The sequence below is a fragment of the Halichoeres trimaculatus genome, unplaced genomic scaffold (genome assembly GCF_033239565.1).
Source record: "Halichoeres trimaculatus isolate MK-OKI-2021-1 unplaced genomic scaffold, fHalTri1.1 fHalTri1_scaffold_5, whole genome shotgun sequence".
In the NCBI taxonomy this organism is placed as follows: Eukaryota; Metazoa; Chordata; class Actinopteri; order Labriformes; family Labridae; genus Halichoeres; species Halichoeres trimaculatus.
In genome coordinates, this window is record NW_027437183.1 from 39,945,080 (window position 1) to 39,969,245 (window position 24,166).

General features: G+C 45.8%; 1 protein-coding gene across 2 annotated transcripts in view; it reads left to right on the plus strand.

Moving 5' to 3' along the window:
• pnpla7b (patatin-like phospholipase domain containing 7b) overlaps positions 1–24,166 on the plus strand; it is a 113,236-nt gene that overhangs the window by 72,709 nt on the left and 16,361 nt on the right. For both annotated transcript variants that reach the window (XM_074670864.1, XM_074670865.1), the window contains 7 exons: positions 16,035–16,203; positions 16,490–16,672; positions 16,761–16,879; positions 18,591–18,747; positions 18,880–18,996; positions 22,466–22,535; positions 22,996–23,112. In XM_074670864.1, the coding sequence (XP_074526965.1) occupies positions 16,035–16,203; positions 16,490–16,672; positions 16,761–16,879; positions 18,591–18,747; positions 18,880–18,996; positions 22,466–22,535; positions 22,996–23,112 (932 nt within the window). The remainder of the gene's footprint in view (positions 1–16,034; positions 16,204–16,489; positions 16,673–16,760; positions 16,880–18,590; positions 18,748–18,879; positions 18,997–22,465; positions 22,536–22,995; positions 23,113–24,166) is intronic.

A 24,166-nucleotide genomic window follows, 5' to 3' on the forward strand; every position in this document is an offset into this window, starting at 1 on the left:
CAAACTAACCTTGTTTTCCTCTCCTCCAATTGTTATACCCTTTAAGTTTGTCTCTGGCCCAAGGGTCAACATCCTGTCAGTAAAAATGAAGCCTATGTGGAAGTGCTAAAAGTTGCTGTTCATTTAGGATCCACTTGAGGCTGGCTGCAGAAAGACCGGAAGTCACGTACACACCCAGCCATAAAAACAGATGTTCACAGCTTCAAAAAGCATATTTACAGCCTGGTTCAAAAAACAGCTTGGGTCTAAAACGCTGATTTCACTTTAGACACACACTGTACGGTGAGTGAATATTTTTCTATCTTTCCAGTTGAGAAGTTATTAGGATTGTTTGATTGTCCAATCAAAGGTACAGCTCAGGTCACGTGACCGCCAGGCGCCCTGTAGCTGCTCAAAGAAAAAATCACAGCTGGCGTCATAGCGAATGTGGCTACGTCTGAGGATTGGCTTCATTTCACTGTTTCAGGAACAGACGAGTGACGTTGCGGAGGCTACGTCCATGTTTTATGCAGTCTATGCTCTTGCCGTATCGTTTGGGCTAGGGGTTCAATGAATAGATGAAAAAAACTTGGGCTAGCAGAGCAGCCCTGTCTACAGCCATGCTGGAGGGTTATAGAATTGGAAAGGCTGCCATTAATTTTAATTCTTGCAGTTGGAGCAAAGTATAGTGCCTTGATACAACATACAAAATCTTCACAAAAACCAAATGTTTTCATTACCAAAAAGAGACAATCCCACTCAACTGAATCAAATGCTTTTTCAGCATCTAAACTAAGAATAAGGGAACAAACTTTTTCCCTGAAGATCCGCTCAATGACATACAGTGTTCTTTATATTATCATGTGTTTGTCTAATTTCAATAAATCCAGTCTGATCCTTGTCTATGAGGTAAGGCATTATTAATTCCATTCTTTTTGTCAGAATAGTGGCGTATACTTTATAAATTATCTTTAAGACACTTACAGGCCGGTACCCTTTGCAATCAGTCCTGTCCTTCCCCTCTTTGGGAATAATTGATATAAAGGGTTCCCCCCAAGAAGGAGGAGCAGAGCCACTTCTTAATATGTGGTTAAAACTGGTCTCCAGGAGTAGATGTTTTCTCATCAATTTGTACCATCTGGGGGGAACCCGTTAGTACCAGGAGACTTGCATTACTGAGACTTGAAATTGCTTTGTCTATTTCCTCCCTGGTTATAGTTGAAATTAATCTGTCATTAGCTTCTTCCCTAGTTTGGGAAGATCCAGAGAGTTTAAAAACTCAGTAACACTATGAGTATTTGCATAATCTGGTTGGGAACATAAGGACTCATAATATGTTTCAAATGCTTTATGTATACCATCCAAGTCTTTAATCATCTTTCTTGAGGCAGGGTCTTTGATTTTATGAATAGTGTTTTTGGCCTGTTGTTTTCTGAGTCTTCAAGCCAAGAGTTTTGCTGCTCTTGGACCTTTTACCTTTGCTTCGTGAACCTTATGTTTTTCTCAGCCTCCTCGTTCAGTATTTTGTCTATTTCCTGTTTAAGATTTCTGATTTTTGAGTAATAGAGGGCTCTTTATTAACTGTGTACATTTACTCTAAGTTTCTCAGATCTTCTTGCAGCCTCTGATTTTTTTTTAGCTGTAATTTTTTTCAACCAGGCTGTCCTGGCTATAATCTTCCCCTAAAATCAATTTCAGCTGCATCCCATGGAATGCTAGGGTTTACCTTCCCTTTATCATTATCTAGTAAATATGGAGCCAGGTCTGCCTCTATTGCATTTCTGAAAGTTGTGTCATTCAACAACCGAATATTTATGTACATGACATTTGGTACAAATACTCTCTAAGGGACACTCTTTTGAATAATGATGCTAGACTGTGCAGGGTTACCCTGTGCAGAGCTATTGGACCTATGAAGACCACAGGCATATCGTTCTTTCTTGCCTTCACAGGTTGTGATACTGTATCAGCCTTTCACAACAAAGGCAGAAAGATTGCCTGGCAAACCTGGGACATTTGTCCTGAGGCCTCTCATCTTTGGCAAATTAGGTCAGTCCCCTCCTGTACTGGCTGACGGTGGCCTTGAGATCCTGGAGAATTTTGTGGTCCTGATGTACGATAGATCAAGAACAGCTGTTGGTGTGGATGAGGCTAGACCTGACATGTTTGTCTGACTATATGAAGCCATTTCTCAAACAAGAGCAGCTCTGCTTCAACACACTAATCATGCTGCATATCAGGCAGGCTGCATATGGAGTCAGGCAACAAAGTGTCAACCAAAATCAGAGAGTCCTGCTGACTGGGGATGGAAAAGGTTGGCGAACAATGGTGGGTATTCTGGACAGTGGATATACCAGTTGCACAAAGTTGTGTACAACTGGTCAAGTGTGGCTGAATATGCTGTGCTGTGGAAGGTCCAAATGTTTCAGATTGGGGTTCACCTGCACAGCACTGAGCAGCTGTGTGAATGGAAAAGTCAGCAGTCAGCTTGAGTCTTTGGTATGGCTCAGTCTTTGTGTTTTCAGGTAGACCTTTTGCCCAGCTCTTCATCATTGTGTCTCTAATTTTAACAGTCAACCTCAGTTTTTAGTTCAGTTTTAGTGTATTGTTTTCCACTGACTTATTATCAGTAAAAGATATTTAAAGTTGAGTTAGTGAAAGTCAGCACGTCTACCTTTTATTTGGGAGGTTTTTTCCTACTCTGCATGAAAACACCAAGTCAGTCAGAGTGCTGTTGCCTCAGGAGCTGGTCATTTTAGTTCATTAGTTAAATCATATGTTTGGTGCTCTGTCAATTCAGCAACACAGCTGTACTACATACTCATCTGTCTTTTTCTTTCCCCTTCCCCTGAATTAAATTGACAAAATTACTGTTTCCATAGAAGAAAAGCAAAAAAGAAAAACTATATAAATATAAAACCAAACCAAAGACAAATTAAAAAAAAAAAAAAGAAAGAAAAAAAGCCAAACAAAAATATCCTTCCTTGTGGCTGTTACCTTGTCGTGGTAAGGGAGTTTGTGTACTTTGATGAAACCTGTGAGCTATGCTGTTAGGAGGCACTACCGGCAAGTTTTACCAAATTGGACAGGTCGAGTGTCAAGTGGCTGTAAATGGGTTCAGGTAAAGTGACCTCACGAACAGTCCAAATACCAATTTTCTACTAAGGAGGTGGCTATCTTAAAAAAGGACTACCATCGTTCATTTTCAAGTGTCTGATGTCTCTATTCAAATGAGTGGCCAATAGAGAGTATCTGTGCCAACTTCTAAGCTTGCATCACCATTTGAACTATTGAAAAAAAAATGTGCATACAATAGAAATGGCAGCCATCTTAAATAAATGGCCGCCATCCTTAATTTCTGCATGTCTAATGATATATTTCAAAAGAATGTCCCTTAGGATTCACTTCCAGTCAGGCAGATGGAGTTGACGTGCAGTTTAAGTGCTCCGGTAAATTCTCTACTTTTCATACCACCCAGCCCTCTAATTCCCTGCTAATCTGGGAATAATCCAATATTTTTGTGTTTTTTTCCCTTAGTTTTCCTCAAAACTCCTTTTTAATGGCTTCCAAATCCTCTAAACCAAGCTAAAAAGACGAGGCTAGCCTCACGCTAGACGCCATTACCACGTTGCTTGTGAAACACCGGGAGGAGATAGCTGCTGAATCCAGAACTTGGTTTTCTCAGGTGGACTCTAAACTCGACCAAACACGACTTGGAGTGGAGGAAATGGTCAATGTGTCTCCCCTCTTAAGCTCACCGGCAAAGACCTGAGCCGGCGGGTCTCAGACCTTGAAGGTATCTGTTAAACCCTGCAGGAGGATAACATGAAACTTAAAGCTAAAGTGACCGATTTGGAAAGCTGCAGCAGACACCAAAATCTACTCATCCTTGGCCTACCAGAGTGTATTGAAAGCGGTCACCCAATTGAACTTTTCTCTAAAGTGCTTTGTGAGATTTTCGGACCCGGAGCACTGCCATCCCCGCCTGACATTGACAGAGCCCATCACTCGTTGGCCATTAAACCAGCCCCCGGACAGCGAGCGTGCCCAGTTATTCTACACCGGTACAAGAAGAAGGAGCTCCTTATCAGAGAAGTGCAGCGGAGAGGGAAACTTGAATTTCGTGGCCAAACAGTTTGTGTTGTGGAAGACTTCAGCCCAAAAATCATCAACCCGTGAGCAGAATATAGGGAGGTCATGGCTGAACTTTACAAGTGTGGACTAAAGCCTGCTCTACTCTACCCGGCGCGGCCTTGCCTCACACTACAGAGTGGAGCCAGAAAGTGGATCAGCTCCGCTGAAGAGGCACAAAAATACATCGATAACCTTCCTTAGCCACTTAAAGGATAAGTTCGGTTTATACAGCTTTTACATTGTTTATAGAATGAAGTAGAACAAAATACTCACCCAGAAGGCTTTCCTGATCCAAGCAGTGCTTCGGGAGATATTTAGATCCAAAATCGTGCAGCGGACGTCCGTATAATGGGATCCATCGGGGCATTGACAGCGCTGCTCCTAAAACTGCATTAATCGTCCAAAAACTTGTGTTTTTCACCAATATTCCATCATTGTCCGCTCCAAGTCTGTGCCACTCCAGACAGCGCTGTGTGGCTGTACTGACCTCTGAACTCACAAAGACTTTGTTTACGTTTGCCCCTCAAAGAAAGGAGTCAGCTCTCCAGAAAGTACTGCGCATGCACTGTCGGCTCTCCGGAGAGTACTGCGCATGTGCGGTACATACATATGTATATATATATAGATATATATATATATCTATATATATATATATATATATATATATATATATATATATATATATATATATATATATATATAATGTAAGCATGTGTTACCGTAAAATACCAAATAGTAGCCTGGGCGTTTATTTGTTTCAATCACTGAGCAGACCAGGCGTTTATTTGGTACAGGCGTTTAATTCCTTTCCCAGCAAATAACATTCAGCGGAAGTGGTAACATCTTCTTTGACTCTTCAAAGCCTCCTCATCTTTACGTTGTTATTGCATAATTCGTCCTGGCAGACTACCTGCGTTTGTTTATATCTGTCACGCCGCGCGTGGACTGATACACTAAGTGGCGAGCGCCTTGTAGCCAGCTGTGGCTCTGCAGCGAGAACTCGAGAACTCGAGAACTCGAGCCTTATTTAGTGGTGTTTTTGTGTTAAAGTAACGCGCTGAAAATTCTCTAAATAAAGCGTGAATGCAAACCGATATCAGATTTTGGTGGGAGTCCGTTTATTTGTGTTTTGGGTCAGGTAAAATATGCCCCAGACGAGCAGACGGCAGACGAGCAGACGAGCAGGGAGGGGGTGTTTGGTGCGAGCGCTCTGGGCTTCTGCTGCACAAAAAACATTGCTGTAGGGTCATGTGTGTGCCGAACCGATCACATAGATCCGAACAGATCACGGATCAATAATTATCCGATGCACCACTACTAATAAGGTACAGTCTGATTATGTTTCTTTTTGAAAAATCAGTTTTCAAGAGTCAACTGTCAGTTGTGAGCTCAGCTTTTGCATGTGTGTTCTGTAACTATGACTGCGGAATGAAAAAAAGAACCAAAGAAATTGACTGCGGCTCGTAGGCTGCGCCGGATAACTTACCATACCCCTGGCGTTTATTTGGAACAGGCATCTATTTTTCCAAACGTGCTGCTACACTCTGCGTTTATTTGGTATTTTACTGTACTCCTGTTTATTCAAGGACTCACAAAGTATAACACTTTTCGAACAGACTTTTGTTTTAACTTTCACATTACAGTAGGTGACCAGCTTAATCGACAACAACCAGATAATTAATAATTTAACAATGAAATAGCATCATTCTCTGTAGTGGACCTATGAAATTATGACATCTGAACGTCAGTTTGTACTTTGTAACAGTGTCACCACTTCATCGTGCCTTTTCAAATGGAATTCGAATTCAAATTCAAATGGGGTCGCCTGTGGACCTTTTTGCACTTTCTTTACACTTTCTTACTTTTGTTTCCTTGATTGCTGCTGTGACTCCTGAATTTCCCCTCGGGGATAGATAAAGTATTTTCTATTCTATTCTATTCTATTCTATTCTATTCTATTCTATTCTATTCTATTCTATTCTATTCTATTTTTATCTTATCTTATCTTATCAACTTAGTCCAGCCAGTTTTGAAGTTAAAACCTTCTGGATCCCATATCTGTCGGCAGGGTCAAAATACCACTTAGTTTTAAATGACGCGCATTTACAAGCTGTTTGTTCAGTCCAAAAACTGAAAATGCTGGGGTAATCGCTAGATTCTCAAGTTGCCAAGGGTAATTGAACGTAACTCATACAAAGCTGGAAACATGTCCTAACATGAAGCAGAGGACGGGAGAATTTCGTCAAACAATGCTTTGAATCCACGTTTTCAGAACATTTGCAGAAAATTACCGGTTTGCTTGCTAAATTTAGTTGAAAAAAAATTCTACTTTTCTTACAGCTTTCAGCAAACCCTGAATAGTGGACAACTTTTAGCATGTAATACGGCACGCTAAAACCAGAGGGTGCCCTGAACGCATCTCTGGGAAGACGGTGAGAGACCTCGAACCTACATATCAGACACCAACAAGACTATCTCATGATTTTCCCCTTTCATGTAAATATTTATTCTGCTACAAACTGGATTATAACTTTAATTTACCTGAACCATCCATGGTAAGGGATCGTTAGTTACGTATTGTAACTCCAGATTCTATGAGTATAGGCGCAGCCCTTTAAGGCTATCGCTAGTGGGTTGACCCTCGCGCGTCAGCGCAGCACTGAAAAAAACTTAGTCCACGCCCACACGTGATGGGCCTCCCGCGCTACCTGCCCATAAATAGCCGCAGGTTCATACAATCTGCTCCCGATAACAGCCTTTTTCTTCAGCTGATAAGGGGAACCAGTGAGGCCCATAGCTTAAAGGGCTGCGCATATACTCATAGAATCTGGAGTTACAATACGTAACTAACGTTCTATTTCGTATAGGCTTCGCCCTTTAAAGCTATCGCTAGTGGGTTAAAGGCGAAGCAGGATGTAGTCAATGCCTCACTGGGTCCTCATCCAAAAAACCCAGCATCAAAGCTTCCAATAAACTCAGGTCCGCACACAAGCTCATTCACAGAATCCTGTATCATGTGAGCTCCTGTGCCCTGTATGTGCAAAACGTGCGCAAAAACCACTTCCTGATGATGTGTTCCTTATCAGCCTCCAGATAATGAATATTCATGATCCATAAGAGCTGACTCTGCTGGTCTGTTGCTGAAAAGCAGAGAAGACGACCGTTACCCATTGTAACAGTCAAACAATGAACAGAACAGACCCAGTAACACATCTGTCTCAGCCTCCAGATAAGGAATACTCCTGATCCCTAGGCTGATTCTGCTGGTCTGTTGCCGAACAACAGAAAGACAACTGTTACGCATGTAACAATAACAAAACAGACTCAAAACACATCTGTCTGTTGCTGGAAAGCAGGGAAGACGACCGTTACGCATTGTAACAGTCAAACAATGAACAGAACAGACCCAACAACACGCCTGTCTCATCAAGAAGCAGAATGAATCCATTCATGTCACAAACTTCACTCTGATAGGATCCCTAACACAGAGTGGGACATAGAGAAGAGAGAGGCATCTCTCAGATAAAACCGCACAAAAGAGCATGGGGAAGACCAAGATGCTGCAGCGCAAATATCTTCCACTGACATCCCACTGTGCAGAGCCACAGAAGAGGAAATTCCTCTCGTAGAATGTGCCCTGATATGTTCAGGAGGAACGCAGCCAGATGACACATAGGCCTGCGAAATAGCCTCACACAACCAATGTGACAGGTGCTGAGCAGAGAGAGGAAGCCCCTGCGAGTGCTCTCTATAATGCACAAACAAACGCTGAGAGTGACGCAGCGTGGCCGTGCGCTCCACATAACAAGACAGAGCGCATACAGGGCAAAGAAGGTGTGATGTAGCCTCCTCCCCGGAGTCATGCGGAGGAGGGAAAAATCCCTCCAACTTAATAACTCTTGATCTAAAAGAGCTATTAATGTTCTTAGGCATGTAGGAAGGATTCGGGCGTATAACAGCCGAGCTGCAATCTCCCTGAATGTGCAGGCAAGATGGAGCAACTGAGAGGGCTGACAAATCACTCACTCTCTTAGCTGAAGTAAGAGCTAAAAGCAGAGCTGTTTTGAGTGATAAAAACTTTAGTGAGATTTGAGACAGGGGTTCAAACGAAGCCTTGCCCAGTGCCCATAAAACCAGAGATAAATCCCACTGAGGAGCAAAAGAGCGAGAAATCGGTCTGTCTCTCCTCACGCCTTTGAGGAAGCGTTTCATCAGCGGGTGACTAAACACAGTTCTGTCACCAAAAACTTCATGACAAGCTGAAATCGCAGCTGCATAAGTCTTAACCGTGCTAAAAGCCAAACCTCTGTCCATTAGGAGCTGGAGGAAAGACAGCACGCGAGGCAGGGGACAAGACACTGGATCCAAGCCTGACTCCATGCACCAGCGCTGAAAAGCTGCCCATTTCCCCGAGTATGAAGCCCTCGTGGATGCAGCTCTAGCAGTCTGGATTGTGCGCACGACCTTGGGAGAGAGTCCGAGCCTCTCTAAGCGCTTCCTTTCAGCGGCCAGGCCCACAGACGCTGACCTATCACAGGGAAACTCCTGATCGTTCCCCCTGATTGGGAGAGAGCATCCCCCCGCCACGGGATCATCCATGGCAGACCCACTAGCAGGCACTGTAACCATGGAAACCATGACGCTCCTGTGCGCTCCGGGACTATGAGGACAGCTGACAGCTGCTCCTCCTGAATCCTCCTCAGAAACCGAGGAATCAGAGGGACGGGCGGAAAAGCATAAAGAAGCTTCTTGGGCCAGGGGTGTTGTGAGAACGCATCCACCCACAGAGGGGGGTTGTCTTGTGCACTCAGAGAAAACCACAGGGCGCACTGAGCGTTTTCTCGCGTCGCGAACACGTCCACCTCCGCCTGCCTGAACATTGACCAAATCTGAGACACCAGCTCGGGATGCAGGCTCCAGTCTCTTGCCTGAGGACCTCCCCTCGACATGATGTCCGCCCCCCTGTTTAGCACACCGCTCTGATAGAGAGGAGATGTCTGTGCGCCCAACATAACAGCTTCCTGGCTATGTCCAGCAGCTGCGCCGAGCGCACGCCGCCCTGACGGTTTATATAAGCCGCTGTTACTTGGTTGTCTGTGTGGATCAGAACATGCTGCTTCTGTAGAACAGGAGCGAAATGCTGAACCACTTTCCACACTGTCAGAAGCTCCAACGCATTTATGTGGAGAGACATGTGAGCTGGCCACTGTCCCCCCACAACCTGAGAGAGACACGTGCCCCCCCCCACCCCGAGAGAGAAGCATCCGTGAACACCGAAACGTGACACGATGTCTTTCCTAACGGGACCCCCGACCTCAGGACTCCGGGGTCGTTCCAGTGATCCAAATCGGGAGACACTGAGGGGGAAACTAAAACCATGCGTCTCCACTGATGCACCGGGTCGATGCGCAGACGGATGAACCATCTCTGTAGCTGCCTCATGTGAAGTAGTCCCAACGGTACCACCACATGGGCCGCTGACATCATGCCGAGCAGACGCATGATAGAGACTGCTGTCACCACCCTGCCGGGGACAACTCGTCTGAGGAGGGCTGTCAGAGTCTGCGACCTCTCCTGAGATAGCCGCGCGCTCATTGTGGCTGAGTTCAACTCCACTCCCAGATAAATAATCTGCTGAGATGGAAAAAGTGAGCTCTTTTCCAAATTGATAGCGAAGCCCAGGTTCGACAGGTGAGACACCAACACCTGAGTCTGAGCTGCTGCCTCCTCACTGGAACGAGCCAGCAAAAGCAGGTCATCCAGGTAAAAGAGAACTCCCATCCCCCTCCTGTGGAGTGGCTGCAGAGCTGCTTCCACACACTTGGAGAACGTGCGGGGAGCGAGAGAATAACCGAAGGGGAGACGATTGTACTGGTATTGGATCCCTTGAAAAGAGAAACAAAGGAATGTCCTGTGTTTCTGAATAATAGGGACGTGGAAGTATGCATCCTTCAGGTCCACCGAGGTGAACCAGTCGTTCCCGTGAACGCATTCCAGTACATGTTTTATCGTCAGCATGTGAAAAGGACGCTGCATTATCACTGTGTTGAACAGTGACAGTTCCAGAATGGGTCTCATCCCTCCCGTTTTCTTGGGAACCAGGAAATAACGGGAGTAAAAACCTTGATTCTCCTCCACCTGTGGGACTCTGGAGATGACGTTTTTCAGCAGAAGCTCCTGCACCTCCTTCTGTAGAAACACACACTGATCCTGTGAGGACAGGTGTGTCTCCAGAATCCCGCTGAACGGTGGGGGAGACGAAGCGAACTGCAGAGTATAACCCAATCAGCGGCGATCAGCCTGTCCATCCACCTGTCCAGCGAACATACGCGCCGCCACTCTGAGCAGCGCTCTGAGAGAGGGCGAGCATGTTGCTGTGGCGCCACCTCTGAGAGAGAGGTGAGCCAGCTTAAAGCCCTCGCCGCCACTGCCTGCGTCAGAGAAATCTGCGCTGCAGCCCAAGGGGGGCTCGGATTGAAAGGGCTGATCAGGCTCTTTTTCCACTGGCTGTGAAGAGAGGGAAAAAGGAGAAGCCAACCTGTCCAGAGAGTCTCTGTCAGTGGGCTGATGAATATGAAGCTGGTCCCGGCAGTCCCGCCAGCGACCCGCTGGGCGCTGAGTGCCGGTCACATGCCTCCGGATCTTGTCCTCTTCCTCTGACGTCTTCTGCATATGCTCAACAAGTGAATGCAGTTGTTGGCCGAACAGCGCGTCAGAGGAGATGGGGCCTTCCAGCAGCTCCTTCTTTACCGGCTCAGGAATCGAGGTGGACAGGCCGAGCCACATGTTTCGGTGAATCTGGTGCTGCCAGGCCATGACACGGGCTGAAGCCACCGCTACAGAGGCGCAGAGCGTGATGATCGCGCTCGCTGCCTTGCTGAGCACCTCAGCTCTCTCCGCCAGCTTCTCAGGCTCCGCTGCCATCTGCGTGATGGAATACGCCAGCAGGGTAATGTTGTTAGCTGCTGCTGACGCCTGGCTGGCACACTGGTGGGACCTGTCCGCGAAGCGGCCTGTCATCTGGTCCCGAGGAGAGGGAAGAGCCTGCCGGCGGCCACCAATCAGGTTCGGTCGAACCCCGAAGACAGCCGCCAGACCCGGGTCCAGAGGAGGGACGGGCGTGAAGCCTTCATCTGTGAGTCCCTCGACCCTGGTGATGGGAGCATACGTTGCCACCAGTGCCCGAAGCTTCCCTGGCTCAGCCACAGCCCCGGACTGGTATGGAATGATAGCGGGGAAGCGTGGCCAGGTGGGCTCGCGACGGGCTGTGTGTGCAGCTGCAAAACAGCCCGCCATCTCATCAGGTTCAGCCGACGTGGGTGCTGCCGGCACGGAGAGCCCTTTATAAGCCGCCGCCCTCTCGATGATGCCGGGAAGCTCCTGAACTAGTGCTCCTATCATCGGCAGAGAGGTGGTCGAGGACAGGGGGACCCCAGCAAAGCCTGAGCGACCTCCCACGTGCTCGTCTTCAAAATCAGTATCCTCCAGCTGGGGTGAAACTGGGCCAAGGCAGGACTCGCACCGAGAATGCATGTCGTTACTCATGATGTAGCTGGTCTGGCATTCCGGGCAGAGCCGGACGGTCTCCGAAGACGCCATGAGTGAAGAAACTGAAGTTCTCCTCGTGCTGCTCATGACGGCTGAAGACAAAGAGGGAGCAGATTGTATGAATTTGCGGCTATTTATGGGCAGGTAGCGGGGGAGGCCCATCACGTGGGTGAGCGTGGACTACGTTTTTTTTTTTAGTGCTGCGCTGATGCGCGAGGGTAAACCCACTAGCGATAGCCTTAAAGGGCGAAGCCTATACGAAATAGAACAACCCAGCGTGCTACGAGGCTCAGCAGAAACACTGGACAAACTTCTGTTGTCAAACTGATCTCACCGCCATCACATCCTCACGTTACTACGGACTGTGCTGTACAGCTGCAGTGAAGCCAATAAACCACGAGTCTGAACGGAGGGACACACCGTGGATAACTGAGATGGAATAAACCTGCGTCCCACCTTCTTCTCAGAGCTTTTTGGGCGCTGTCATCCTCTCCCCGTGGATATTTATCAGTTTTTATAAAGCCCAGAAACAGCGGAGCAGTCTTTCCTCTCTAAGTGAACGACGTTGCATTATGTTTCAGGATGTTCTGGTTGAACTGAACGCCTCTTCTTTTGGGGCGTCAGTGGTGCAGTTGGAGAATGCGCTTGGTCGGTGATCGGAAGGTTGCAGGTTCAAGCCCAGCTCTGGGCGACACATGGCGATGTGTCCTTGGGCAAGACACCTAACCCAAGTTGCTCCCACTGCTGCATCAGTGGTGTGTGAATGGGTATGAAAGGGTGTGACTGTATTAGAGATACTGATGGATAGCTATCATAGTAAAAACATTGGATCCATCAGTGAGTGAATGTGAGTGCGAATGGGTGTGGATGGGTAGGTGTGACCTGTGGTGTGAAGCAGCTTTGAGTAGTCCATGACTAGAAAAGCGCCATACAAGCTCAAGTCCATTTATCATTTCTTGTAAAGATCACAGAGCATAGATGTGGCTGCTGGACTGTCTTCACTTTTTAGTTTGATGTATTTCCACACTGCTGACACTGAGTGCTAAGCTAACATACCGTGTTTGTTTGTTTTCGCCGTTTGTCCCCATAGAGTTACCGTAGGGTGTTGTAAAACAGATGTTACTGGTGTAACGTACCTGGTTGTGCACCTGTGTTTTGTAACAAAGCTGCTGTTCTACGTCACAGTAGCATACCTTATTTTATCATTCCTTATTTTATCATTCTCTTATCAACTTTATAAGGTTGGGCGCACTTTTGCCGCTCTGTGTTACTGATGCGTTGGCGCTCGGCAGCAATTTTGCCTTCATGAGGGCTAAAGGGATAGTTCAGTTTTTTTGACATGAACCTGTATGGCATCCTCATCTATAATTCTGTACATCGGCACTGACTTACCCCTGTCAGCGTCCTGTGACCCAAGATCTGGTGCGGTTTTGGTTCAGACTAAAGAAGTCCGGCAACATGGCTGGGTTCACGAAAATAAAGCGTTTTTCCTCTCAAAACAATTTGTGTTCAAAAGAGTGATACATTGCATCACAAAACTGCAAACCGGAAAAAAGTCAGACTCTGTTATTGCTTGGCTCTACTTTCTGGTGCGTATCACTGCGCCGCGCGGTGCATCCAGCTGCCTGGTGTGTCACCATCACCGTCATAACAACTTTAAAAAGTTAACGATAACATGTCTTGTAATGACACGACCCTTCACGAGTCGGCGTTAAAACACTCAAGGGGGTAACTTTTAGGAAATTGATAGATTCTTCCCAAAAAAGGCATATTTAAGCAGACCAAATAATAGAGGTTAAACAAATGAAATCAATGAACTCTCACGAGACGGTGTTTAAATCAAATAAAAGTTTACCCTTTAATCAAAATCAAAGAATGCCTCTCCTGCACACTCAGCGCAAAATAAAACTCAAACTTAAATACTCTCTCAAACAGAGCCCCAAACACAGTCTTTTCCCTCTCTAAATAAAGTAAAAATTCCCTTCTAACAAAAATGATCCCGCCTGTCCCTTTTCGAGTCCTTTTGAAATGTCTTTCATGCAGTTTGTGGGTCCATTTTCCAAACGAAAGCCGCATTAAATCTTAAAGTGATACTCCGGGATGGAACAAGTTGGGTCCTATCACAAGGTTTAGGGCAGAAATTACCCCTACAGCAGTGTTTTTGTGCAGCAGAAGCCCAGAGCGCATGCACCAAAGACCCCCTCCCTGCTCGTCTGCCGGTTTCCTCTGCACTCAGACAGGACCATCTTGTCCCATCCCGGAGAATCACTTTAAGCCCCGAAAATAATCCACACCGGAAAAAAAACCAACCCCCCCAAATAAACATGATTGATCAACAGAAAAACACTGGTATACCAGGAAAAAATGCAAAAACCAAATGTTCTCACCACCCCTGGAACAACTTTAAACCACCAAGCCGTCAGTCTGTGCGCACTCCTGGTCCTAGGAAGCAATAATCCGAGGGATCCGTAGGGATTTAGCGGCACACTCAAGTAACCACTTCTGGGACGTTTATTTTAAGATTATTTCATCTTTGTCCAGTCAGTTTATTACTTTTCCTATTTTCCTGGCCCTTTCCTCCGGCACGCCTGTTTCATTGTCTTTTTCCCTCTCGATCTCCTCTCCGCCCCTTCCCTGATGCCACGTCCTCCTTTTATAATTTCGTCCTTTCTTTTCTTTTCTTTTTTGACCATAAACCAAATCAGGAAACAAACAGGTACCCCGTCCTATCTTACATTTTTTCTCTAACAGGAATTTATTTTCATTGTACTGAAAACTTCCTTTAATTTCATCAATCGCACTTTCATTCATTTCATTCACAACAACACTTCCCTCATTTAATCAAACTTTCCTTTTTGGTGACACTATCACAGTCTGACTACAAGACTGATGAAGATGGCATTACATTTAGCACAGAGCAAAGGGGATATCTTTATGAACCTGAATATACTGATGCTGAAATTCGTCAGATGGAGTCAGAACGGGTAGAGAGAGAGACGATCACAGTCATGTCGTTCCTGGAGCCACAGCTGGAGCCGTGAAAGAGAGGGTGACATTCATATGGTGGTGCATTTGTCAGAAGTGTGAAGTCATGCCGACAGAGGTGGAGTGCTGCTGCTGCCACGAATGGAACCTCATCATGCCACAGATGCAAGACCTTTCAATTGATGAGGAGGACAGCGTTGCAGCTTGTGTCTGCATTACAAACAGTACTGCTTATTGCACTACAAAAGTATCAAAAGTGTCAAAGGATCAAAAGTATTCTGAATGGATAAGCCAGCTGTGTAACTGTCTCTTCATTTTGTACTCCTATTAATGACGAAGGAACAGATTACATCTGTCCCGGGAGCTGGCCCACACGGAGACGTGCTTCGTGTCCTCCAATGTGCCCCGCTGTCCATTCTCCTGCTGCAGGGACAGCAGCTCTGACCGTCTCCGCTACCGGGTCTTTCCTGCACACTTTCCGGTGTCGGGGATCAGTCAGACCAATCAGACACTGTGCCTCGGCCGCAGGGCATTTAAAGGCGAGGAGAGGCGCTCATTTGATTGGTGAAAACAGCGCCCACTCACGGCTTTTCTCCTCCCTCTCTGTCATTTGCGTGGAGGGAGGCGTGGACGTGCTCCTCTGCGCCTCTCTGCGCCTTCAGTGCGCCCCTCTTGGCACTGCAGGAAACTTGCAAAGTGCGACGGTCACACCCTGTCCGTGTGGCAAAGGCCAGTGCTGGGCAGGTGCTCTTGTGCTTGCGCCTGGTCTACAAAATTAGAGCCCGATGTCCCATCGCTCCCGTTCGGCTATGTTACCCTCCACTTCTGCGATGCATTTCACTGCTCCTTCGATTTGACATTGTGTGTCCTTTAGTTTTTATTTATTTTGTAAATTTGTCCATTTGTTTTTTAATGTCCTGCCAAAAACACGACCCTGAATTCTGAGAAGTCTCTTTTATAGTTCGGTCTGGAGCACTGCAATCCCTGCTGTCACAGCTTCACTCACAACTTTGGGGATTGAATCCAAAGTTTTGTTAGTGGTGTCATCGCCATCTTGTCTTGTCGAGTTTTCAGTAGGCGAGGCTTTTTTATCTAACTCTTACTCTGTATTGTTTCTTAAGCCGTATCCTCCTTTCTTGGATTTGTCCCCGTTCATTATTGAATCGAAGATTACACTTATTGCGTCTCCTAGGCTGTCGAGTTTGGGGATATTTGAGGCTAGTGCGGGAGCTCTGCAACTGAGCTGCCATACCGTGTAGAGCACCACTGGAAGTCCCCTCCATTCTTACTTGACCCCGATGAAAACCAGAACGGAGTCAAAGAAAAGTGAATATAAAGAGTCTGTGCGGTGAACCTGCCTCCACTGATTTTTGTACCGTCTTTCTCAGTGTCCATGAGTACCGTCTGTCCAGTTGGCTTGGGCAGCAGGAGGACATCCATCGCATTGTCCTCTACCAGTCTGACTCCAGTCTCACACCGTGGACGCAGCGCTGTATTCGCCAGGCAGACTGCATCATCATTGTGGGACTTGGCGAGCAAGAGCCAACTGTTGGCGAGGTCAGTATCAACAGATTCTAACAGAAGTTTTACTCAGTTTGCATAAAGTTTCTAATGAGCTTGTGGAGATTTCGAAGATTTTACTCCTTTCATAAAAATCTGTGAAAAAGAGGGAAATACGTTTTTGTGACAGGTTAGATTTTTACAATAAGTTTATCCCTGTTGGCTTTTCCAAATAGGATTGATATTTACAAACAAACCATTACCCCCGTGTTAGAAAGCATGTTGGCTAGCCTTCACTGTTGCTAAATGTTGTTGATGAACTGAGTGTAGCTTCTCTGGCTAGTTGGAGCGCATGTTGGAGAGCAGCTCAGTCCGAGCTCAGAAGCAGCTGGTGCTGCTGCACAGAGAGGACGGCCCGCCTCCTAAAGGGACGGCTGAGTGGCTCAACATGCGGAGCTGGATCTCCAGACACCATCACCTGTCCTGTCCCCGCAGAGTCTTCTCTAGGAGGAGTTTACCCAAACTGGTATAATGTATCCCTCCACTCAAACAGGTCTTTTTCTCTTTAGATCATGGCTTTCTTTCATCCCTCTCTGTGTGTTTTTTGTTTGCAGAGAGAGCTGTACCAACGTGTGTTTGAAAAGTGTCCAGATCGTCACTCAGACTTCTCTCGTCTGGCCAGGATTCTGACTGGAAACAGCATAGCCCTGGTGCTGGGAGGAGGCGGTGCCAGGTATTTCAGTTTTCTACACTAACAAATAAAACCAGACTTGTTGGACCCGGCAGTCAAGACCTGAATCAAGTGCACAGTTTCAGAAAGTTGGTATTTTTCATTGTGTACAGTCAAATATTTTACTAATACAAGTTGAAGAACAACTTGTATGTATTTGATGTCTGACTGTTTCCACTCTAAATGATCTGCCTCTTTCTCACTGCTCTGGCTTCACATGGAGCACAGTCAAGGTAGGGCTGTACTCTTCTTAGCTATGACTGCATACCCTGACGGCTAAAATACACCGGATGCAGTAGACTGCAGTGGTTCCATTACGGCAAACAGATCAAATAGGTTTCATTTGAATCAATGTGTGAACTCACACTTGATCCGTCTGTTGCAGTACGTCTGTGTGGCTGGTCCGCCATGTTGCGGGTTGTACCCAGCCATCCTAGTTTTGACGGATGCGAAGCTGTGACGCATAAATTCAGCGTAGGGAAGATCGAGTGGGACAGGACGTAGTGACCAGAAACTACCTGAAAACACCCAGTGACTTACAAAATAAAAACAGACTGTGTCAGAATCAGTTTGTATTTAGCTTGACTCTGATGATAAACAGACATAATGAGCAGAGCCAGACCAGGAGCCAACAGGTTTGAGGTTTTACAGCCCAACATGAATGGAGACTGATCAATGGGGTGGGAAGAGCAGGAACTCCTCGGTCTGTGACTCCGGCTGTCTGTCAGTCACACTGCTTGTTGGGCTGAACACACAGCCGGTGTGAATTGATGAATGCAGTCAAGATGCAAAAGAACAGCGTCACGCTGCAGAAGTCTCCGGTGTATTTCAGGCGTGATAGACCCACAGCAGTTATAATCTGATCTCCTCCTAGCTTCCATGATTTGAGTGTTTGTGTGGTTAGAGCTGTTTGGGCCTCTTCAAGACTCTTGTCTTCTAGTGTGTCATAAACACAGGTGACCAAAAATGCCATCTGATTTTAAATCTGGGCCAACTTTGAAAAACTTTGAGATCAAACTGAGGCATGTGTGCAAAAGTTTCAAAAGGTCTTCAATAGAATAATCACCCTGCTTCAGAGAGAAAAGCTGAAACAGCTGCAACATGATCCTTAGGAGAAAACGCAACGATTGAAAGTGAAGTCTTGGAGAAGTGTTTGTTACCTGTGCCAGGCTCTGACTGTTTTAAAACTATCAGTTTGCATTAAGCAAAGGATCAAAACAGAAAAAGATGCATTTTTATTTTAGTAACACCATTTCCCCTTTGAATCACTGTCAGCAAAGCTAACAGAGCCACTGAGAGCTTTCTGTCTGTGAAGAGCTCAAAACGCTCCATCCTAAAATACAGCTGGAGCTCTCCACCAGACTTACTGAAATGATGAGGTCATTGCATAAAGAATCTTCCAACTGGTGGCAACACCAAGGTCTGCCCATAGCTTCGCTCTTGACAGGCCTCCAGAAGGCTGACCAATCACAGAGAAGGGGGTTTATGGAGCAAGAGAGCTTTAAAGAGACAGTAGCTTAAAGGAAGTAGTTCACATCGAGTGATATTTTCTCTGCTCTAGAGATGTTCTGCAATCACATCTCAAGGTTTCCACAAAAGCACTGTTTTCTATCGCTGTTAGGAGAAAAATATGTGTTTGTTAAAACAGTAATAAAGACAAGTGGACGTCATGTGTCACTCCTGATGTTATTTGATGGGGGGTTGACTTTTTCAGGGGTTGCTCTCAGGTCGGGATCTTGCGGGCGCTGAACGATGCAGGTATCCCTGTGGACTTGGTGGGGGGAACATCCATCGGCTCTTTTATGGGAGCTCTGTATGCCGAAGAAAAGAGCAACAGCCGCATGAGGGTTCGGGCTCGAGAGTGGGCTATGGTAGGTTAAACTGAACTGAAGATTAGAAAAATAGTGTGATATTTGGATATATCTCCAGAGGTTCCCAGAGAATGTTTTGGTTGTAAAGATTTTATTTCCTTGCTGTCCCGCATAACTCTTCTTTTTCCACAGGACATGACCTCATATTTCAAGAAGATCCTGGATCTGACCTACCCTATTACATCCATGTTTTCTGGAGCTTCCTTCAACTCCAGCATCAGCTCTGTCTTCAAGGGGAAACAGATAGAGGTAAGACAGAAGAGGATTACTTAACTGATTACTTAACTGAAGAGAAGATTGTTGTTATTACCAATGAATTCACAGGGTGAAAACCTTTTAAACTATCAGCTCTGAACCCTTTGACAGAATGTTATGACCTATCTGTATGCAGCATCAGTTGACTTCAGCTGTGACAGCTCCATTTTAATGGAGCACATCTTAGAGTTCCAGTAGTGGAGCTGTGCTTGTCTTTCTCATGAGGCAGGTAGAGGAGTGAGTGACAAACTTTATAACTTAAAAAATATATCATCAACAACATTTCACTACCAGACCTTCCTCAAGCAAACATCTTTAAGAGAAATACTGAACATCCGAAATAAACTGTGTGACTCCAAGACTGCACCGAAGAGAGGTGTGTGAAGTGACTTGAAGTGAAGTGCAGGTCCAACAACCTCCTTTTTTTCATCTTATTCATAACCAAAAGGCAGAAACACAGTTTTAACAGGTGGAAAATAGGTGTAGATATATTTGTATTTAAGAGAGATAATCTCATTTTCTCTCTCACCCTGTCTCCTGCCCTGCCCTCCGTCCCATCTTCTCTAAATGAAGGCATACAAAGCAACTGGGGCTCAGTGGTACAATGGTCATTTCCCAATCAGAAGGTTGGGGGTTCCATCCTATCTCCTGCAGTCACATTCTTAAGTGTCCTTGAGCAAGGCACTGGACCCCCAAGGGCAGAAAGTGGATGTATATGTATGTATTAGCCAAAAAAGAAATAGGTGGTTCCCTCTCATCAGTGCCATTATTGTGTGACTGTGGTGTGAAAGGGTAAAAGAGATCAAAGGTGTAAAAGTGCTTTAAGTGGTCAGAAAGACTAGAAAAGCCAGAAAAAAAGCCAGATGAGCTCCATCAGGGCTTGATTTTTTTTTTAGGAAATGATTAATTATAAAAAAAAAAAATTCAAAAGTGTGCAGATCTGCTTCTGTGATAACTTCCAGAGTTCAGTGGAAAACAGACTGTAATGAGAGCTCAAGTTATACACACACACACACACATATATATATATATATATATATATATATATATATATATATATATATATATATATATGTGTGTGTGTGTGTGTGTATTATAATTATCTCTGTTACTTTGTAACAGACCAAGGAGCTGTCCTTGGAGAGGTTGAAGTCTGACCGACTGTGTGTGTGAACAGGTGTCTTGTCTACAGGTAATGAGTTCAAACCCGTGCAGTTAATTCAGGTAATGAGTGGAGAGAGGGAGGGCCTCAAAAGCAAACTTACAGACAGGAGGTGGAACAGCTGGTCCTCGGGTGTGGTCAGAACCACCTGGAGCTGAACCCGCTCAAGACTGTGGAGATGACAGTGTACTTCCTCAGGCCCCGTTTACACGGAGACTCCCGCAACGATTCTTCCTTTGCGTTTTCAAAAGCCACCCGCGTTTACATGAGGACGGCGTGAAAACGATCCGCGTTCATACGACTCCAGGAGGAGAAGTCTCCTCTTCTGTTTTTTCTTTTTCTGCCGTTTTGTTGTGTGAGACGGTCGGCAATCCAACCATGACGCGCATTACCGCCAACTACTGGCTCAACTGGAAATGTGGCTGAGCGCGGAGCCTTCACCTGAAACTGCGAGTGCGCATGCGGTGACGTCAGCGTTTCACCCTGAGACGCTCCGCTCTGTGTTTACACGAAGCTGGATGGCGGAGCGGATTCAGATCTTTCCACTCTGGGGAGCGTTTTCAAAAGTTTGCGTTTTCACTGAAAACGCAACGTGGTCTCGTCTAAACGGAAGGCCAAAACGCAACGAAATGTTTGCGGAATCAACCGTTTTCGGCGTCGTGTAAACGGGGCCTTAGACAGCTCAAGAAGTTCAACCTGCCCCAGGACCTGCTCATCATTTTCTACACCTCCATCATCCAGTCTGTCCTGTGCTCCTCCATCTCGGTTTGGTTTTCCTCAGCCTTCAAACACGACAGGCACAGACTACAGAGAACTGTCAGGGCTGCAGGAAAAATCATTGGAGCCAGCCTGCCGTCCATCCAGGACTTATACCGGTCCAGGACCAGGAAGCGGGCTGGTGACATTTCTATAGACCCTTCACACCCCGGACACAAACTGTTTAAACTGCTCCCTTCTGGCCGGAGTTACAGAGCTCTGTGCGTCAAGACGTCCAGACACAGGAACAGTTTCTTCCCCCAGGCAGTCACACTGATGAACACTTAACCTGCCATAAAACAACATATATACCTCATGTACAGCTACAGCTTGTCTGTTTCTTCTTTCATCTTCCATTTCTCTATTGCAAATTGCACATTTTTGTGTGTTCACATATATTAAGACCAAGGACAGATAAGGACAGAACTGCTGCTACTAGACTCTTACTATTGCTGCTAACTCAGATTTAATCTGCCTACCCTCATATTCTGAGATTCTTATTGGTGTGTGAATTCATTTTAATCTATCTTATTCTTGTACCTGTGTTCTGTTCTATCCCTTGGTGTAATCTGCAGCTAGAATCTGAATTTCCTGAGGGAGCCTCCCCAAGGGATCAATAAAGTTCTTATCTATCTATCAACCAATCAATCAATCAAACATGCAGATGCCCCGAGTTCGAGTCCAGCCTGTGGCCTCTTTCCTGCATGCCACTCCCAACTCTGACCCTGTTTCCTCCACAATAGACTGTCCTCTCTACTATCTAATTAAGATAATAAGATCCCCAAAAAAATAACTCAAAAAAAAAAACAAAAAAAAAACATCTTGATCTCTTACAAGGGTGACCTGGCCAAGAGGTCAGCAGCACACATCGTAATAAACAGTATGGTGCAGTGATAGATCACAAAAATGAGTTTAACTACAATTTGGAGAATGCACAAGTAAATTACAAAGTGCTGAAAGTGAATCACAAACAGGCACTGGTCCATTGTCTGGTGTCTGTCATTTAGCATGGAAGAAAGGCTCCTGGAGAAATGAGTTCAGACAGAAAAGATCATTTAGGAGAGCATTCCATGCAGAAGGGGCCGCATAGCTTTTTATTCCCATTCCAGTCCTGAAACAAGGAACTGGCAAAGGAACGATGTACCTAGGGTGCTAGGCAAAAAGGTCATCAGTTCAGTCAGGAACCAAGCCAAGAGGAGCCATGTAAATTGGAGTCAGCCAGTGAGTGTACCTGCGAGTACAAGAGAAGGCCAGACAGACATAGCATAGAGCTCACAGAGCTGAGTGAAGGAGTACAAATAGTCACAAACCTCAGAGTACAGTGATAAACCACATTCAAAGAGTGCAAACGTGGCTGAAGCCATCACGTACAGAGCATCAGCAGAATCAAGTAGAAATGTTGCACATATCAGAAAGTTTTGAGCCCTGGGAGAAGCAGGACTTCTCCCAGTCTCTTCTTGCTCTGTAATAGGAGCCTACTGTCACCCTGAGCATGTGTTTGACTCTGTAATGCTTTTTTTTTGTTTGAACTCTTCTCTTTTTCAGGACCTGTGGCTGCCATACTTCAACATTACTACTGACATCACAGCTTCCTCCATGAGGGTTCACACTGACGGTAGAAGCAACTCCTCTCTGGTTTTATGGCTTCTTGTTTTCTGTTTAATACAGAATTTGTTTCCACTCAAGTTTGTAGTCACAAGTTTAAAGGTTCTGTGGTCAGAAGGCTGAGAGGTTCAGGGTTAGGTTTTGTTTTTGTGGAGCGGAAGTGGGTAAAAGAAGACGAAGAGAGCTTCACAGTCCCAAAATCAGCTTTCTGTGGAACAGTTGACCCTGATTAAACAAAAATCAACCTTTATGATGTAGTTTGAAGCTCTGTTGGAATAGAAACTGTACCATCAACTGACCAAACATAGTGCAGTGTTTGATGTTCTGTAAAAACTTTTTGCACATTTGGAGAGTTACTCAATACGTTTCACTCTCAGTCATTTATTTCTCAGTGGTTATAGTTATTCAGATGCTAACTAATGCATTTTGTTGTTTAAACTAACTCATTTACCCTCCCCTTTCTCCACCAGGCTCTTTGTGGCGGTACGTACGAGCCAGCATGTCACTGTCTGGCTACCTGCCGCCTCTCTGCGATCCTAAAGATGGACACCTGCTCATGGATGGAGGATACATCAACAACCTACCTGGTGAGAAACACTAGGGCCCTCATTTATCAGTTTTGAATTGGGGCAGATTTGGGTGTCAAAACGAGCTTATGGTGACATTTTGGTGTGATTTAGGAAACATGCGTACCCAGGCCAATCACGGCGTATGCCTGATCAGCTATTGATAATTGTAGCAACTGAAAACGATCATTATTTATTTAACACCCCTTACAGTTGAGCTGCCAAAGAAAGCCAGAAAAAAACACGACTGTGAAGAAATCACTGCAGGTAGCTGTGGAGTTCAGAACCATCCCTCCCCAGGCCAGCCCTGACTGTCCATCATGTCCACTTGTTCTTATTGTAATATTTCTCCTCGGCCATATCCACCCATTCATTCAAACTCCCTCTGACATTTCCATAACCGTCTATTGAAAATTGTGTCCATACACTCCTGATTCCCCCAGCAGTGTTTCTCACTGTTGATCATGAACCCTCTTTTTTTTTAACAGGTTTTGAATGTTTTTATATGTTGTGCTCTGAGCAAACGGTCAGTTTTAACTTTTGCTTTTACTGGAAAAAAGGTTTTAGTCATTGGGCTTTTAGATCTTTCGCTGTTAAGTGACGGGGCTACATGGTAATCATGGATGCCATCACTATGGGCACTTCCTTGCCTGCAGAGGTTGGAAAGCAGCTAACTAAGGCTTCGAAAAAGATTGCCCATCTTCTGGATGATATTGGACGGCTGTCCGATGAGCTGAGGCGGAAGGACTCACTGCTGGCCACTTTCAAAACTCGGCTCCTGACATTGTCTGGCTGGCTGGAGACCTCACTGGAGCTACAACAACATGGCGCTGCTGCTACACTGGCGGACACCGTCCTCTGGGAGCTTTCCTCCTCCACCTGTCAGCGGTCCTCCTGCACTACTCCGAGCAACAGGACTCCTTGGACTGAAGTTGTTGTCCCATGTCAGAAGAGGGCTCCTGGTGGCGCTTCCAGTGGAGCACCGTCCACCACCGCCTTTAAAAAGGCGGTAGTGAGGCCCCTTCTGAAGATGAGCAATTTAGACCTCGACATTTTTAATAACTACTGTCCTGTA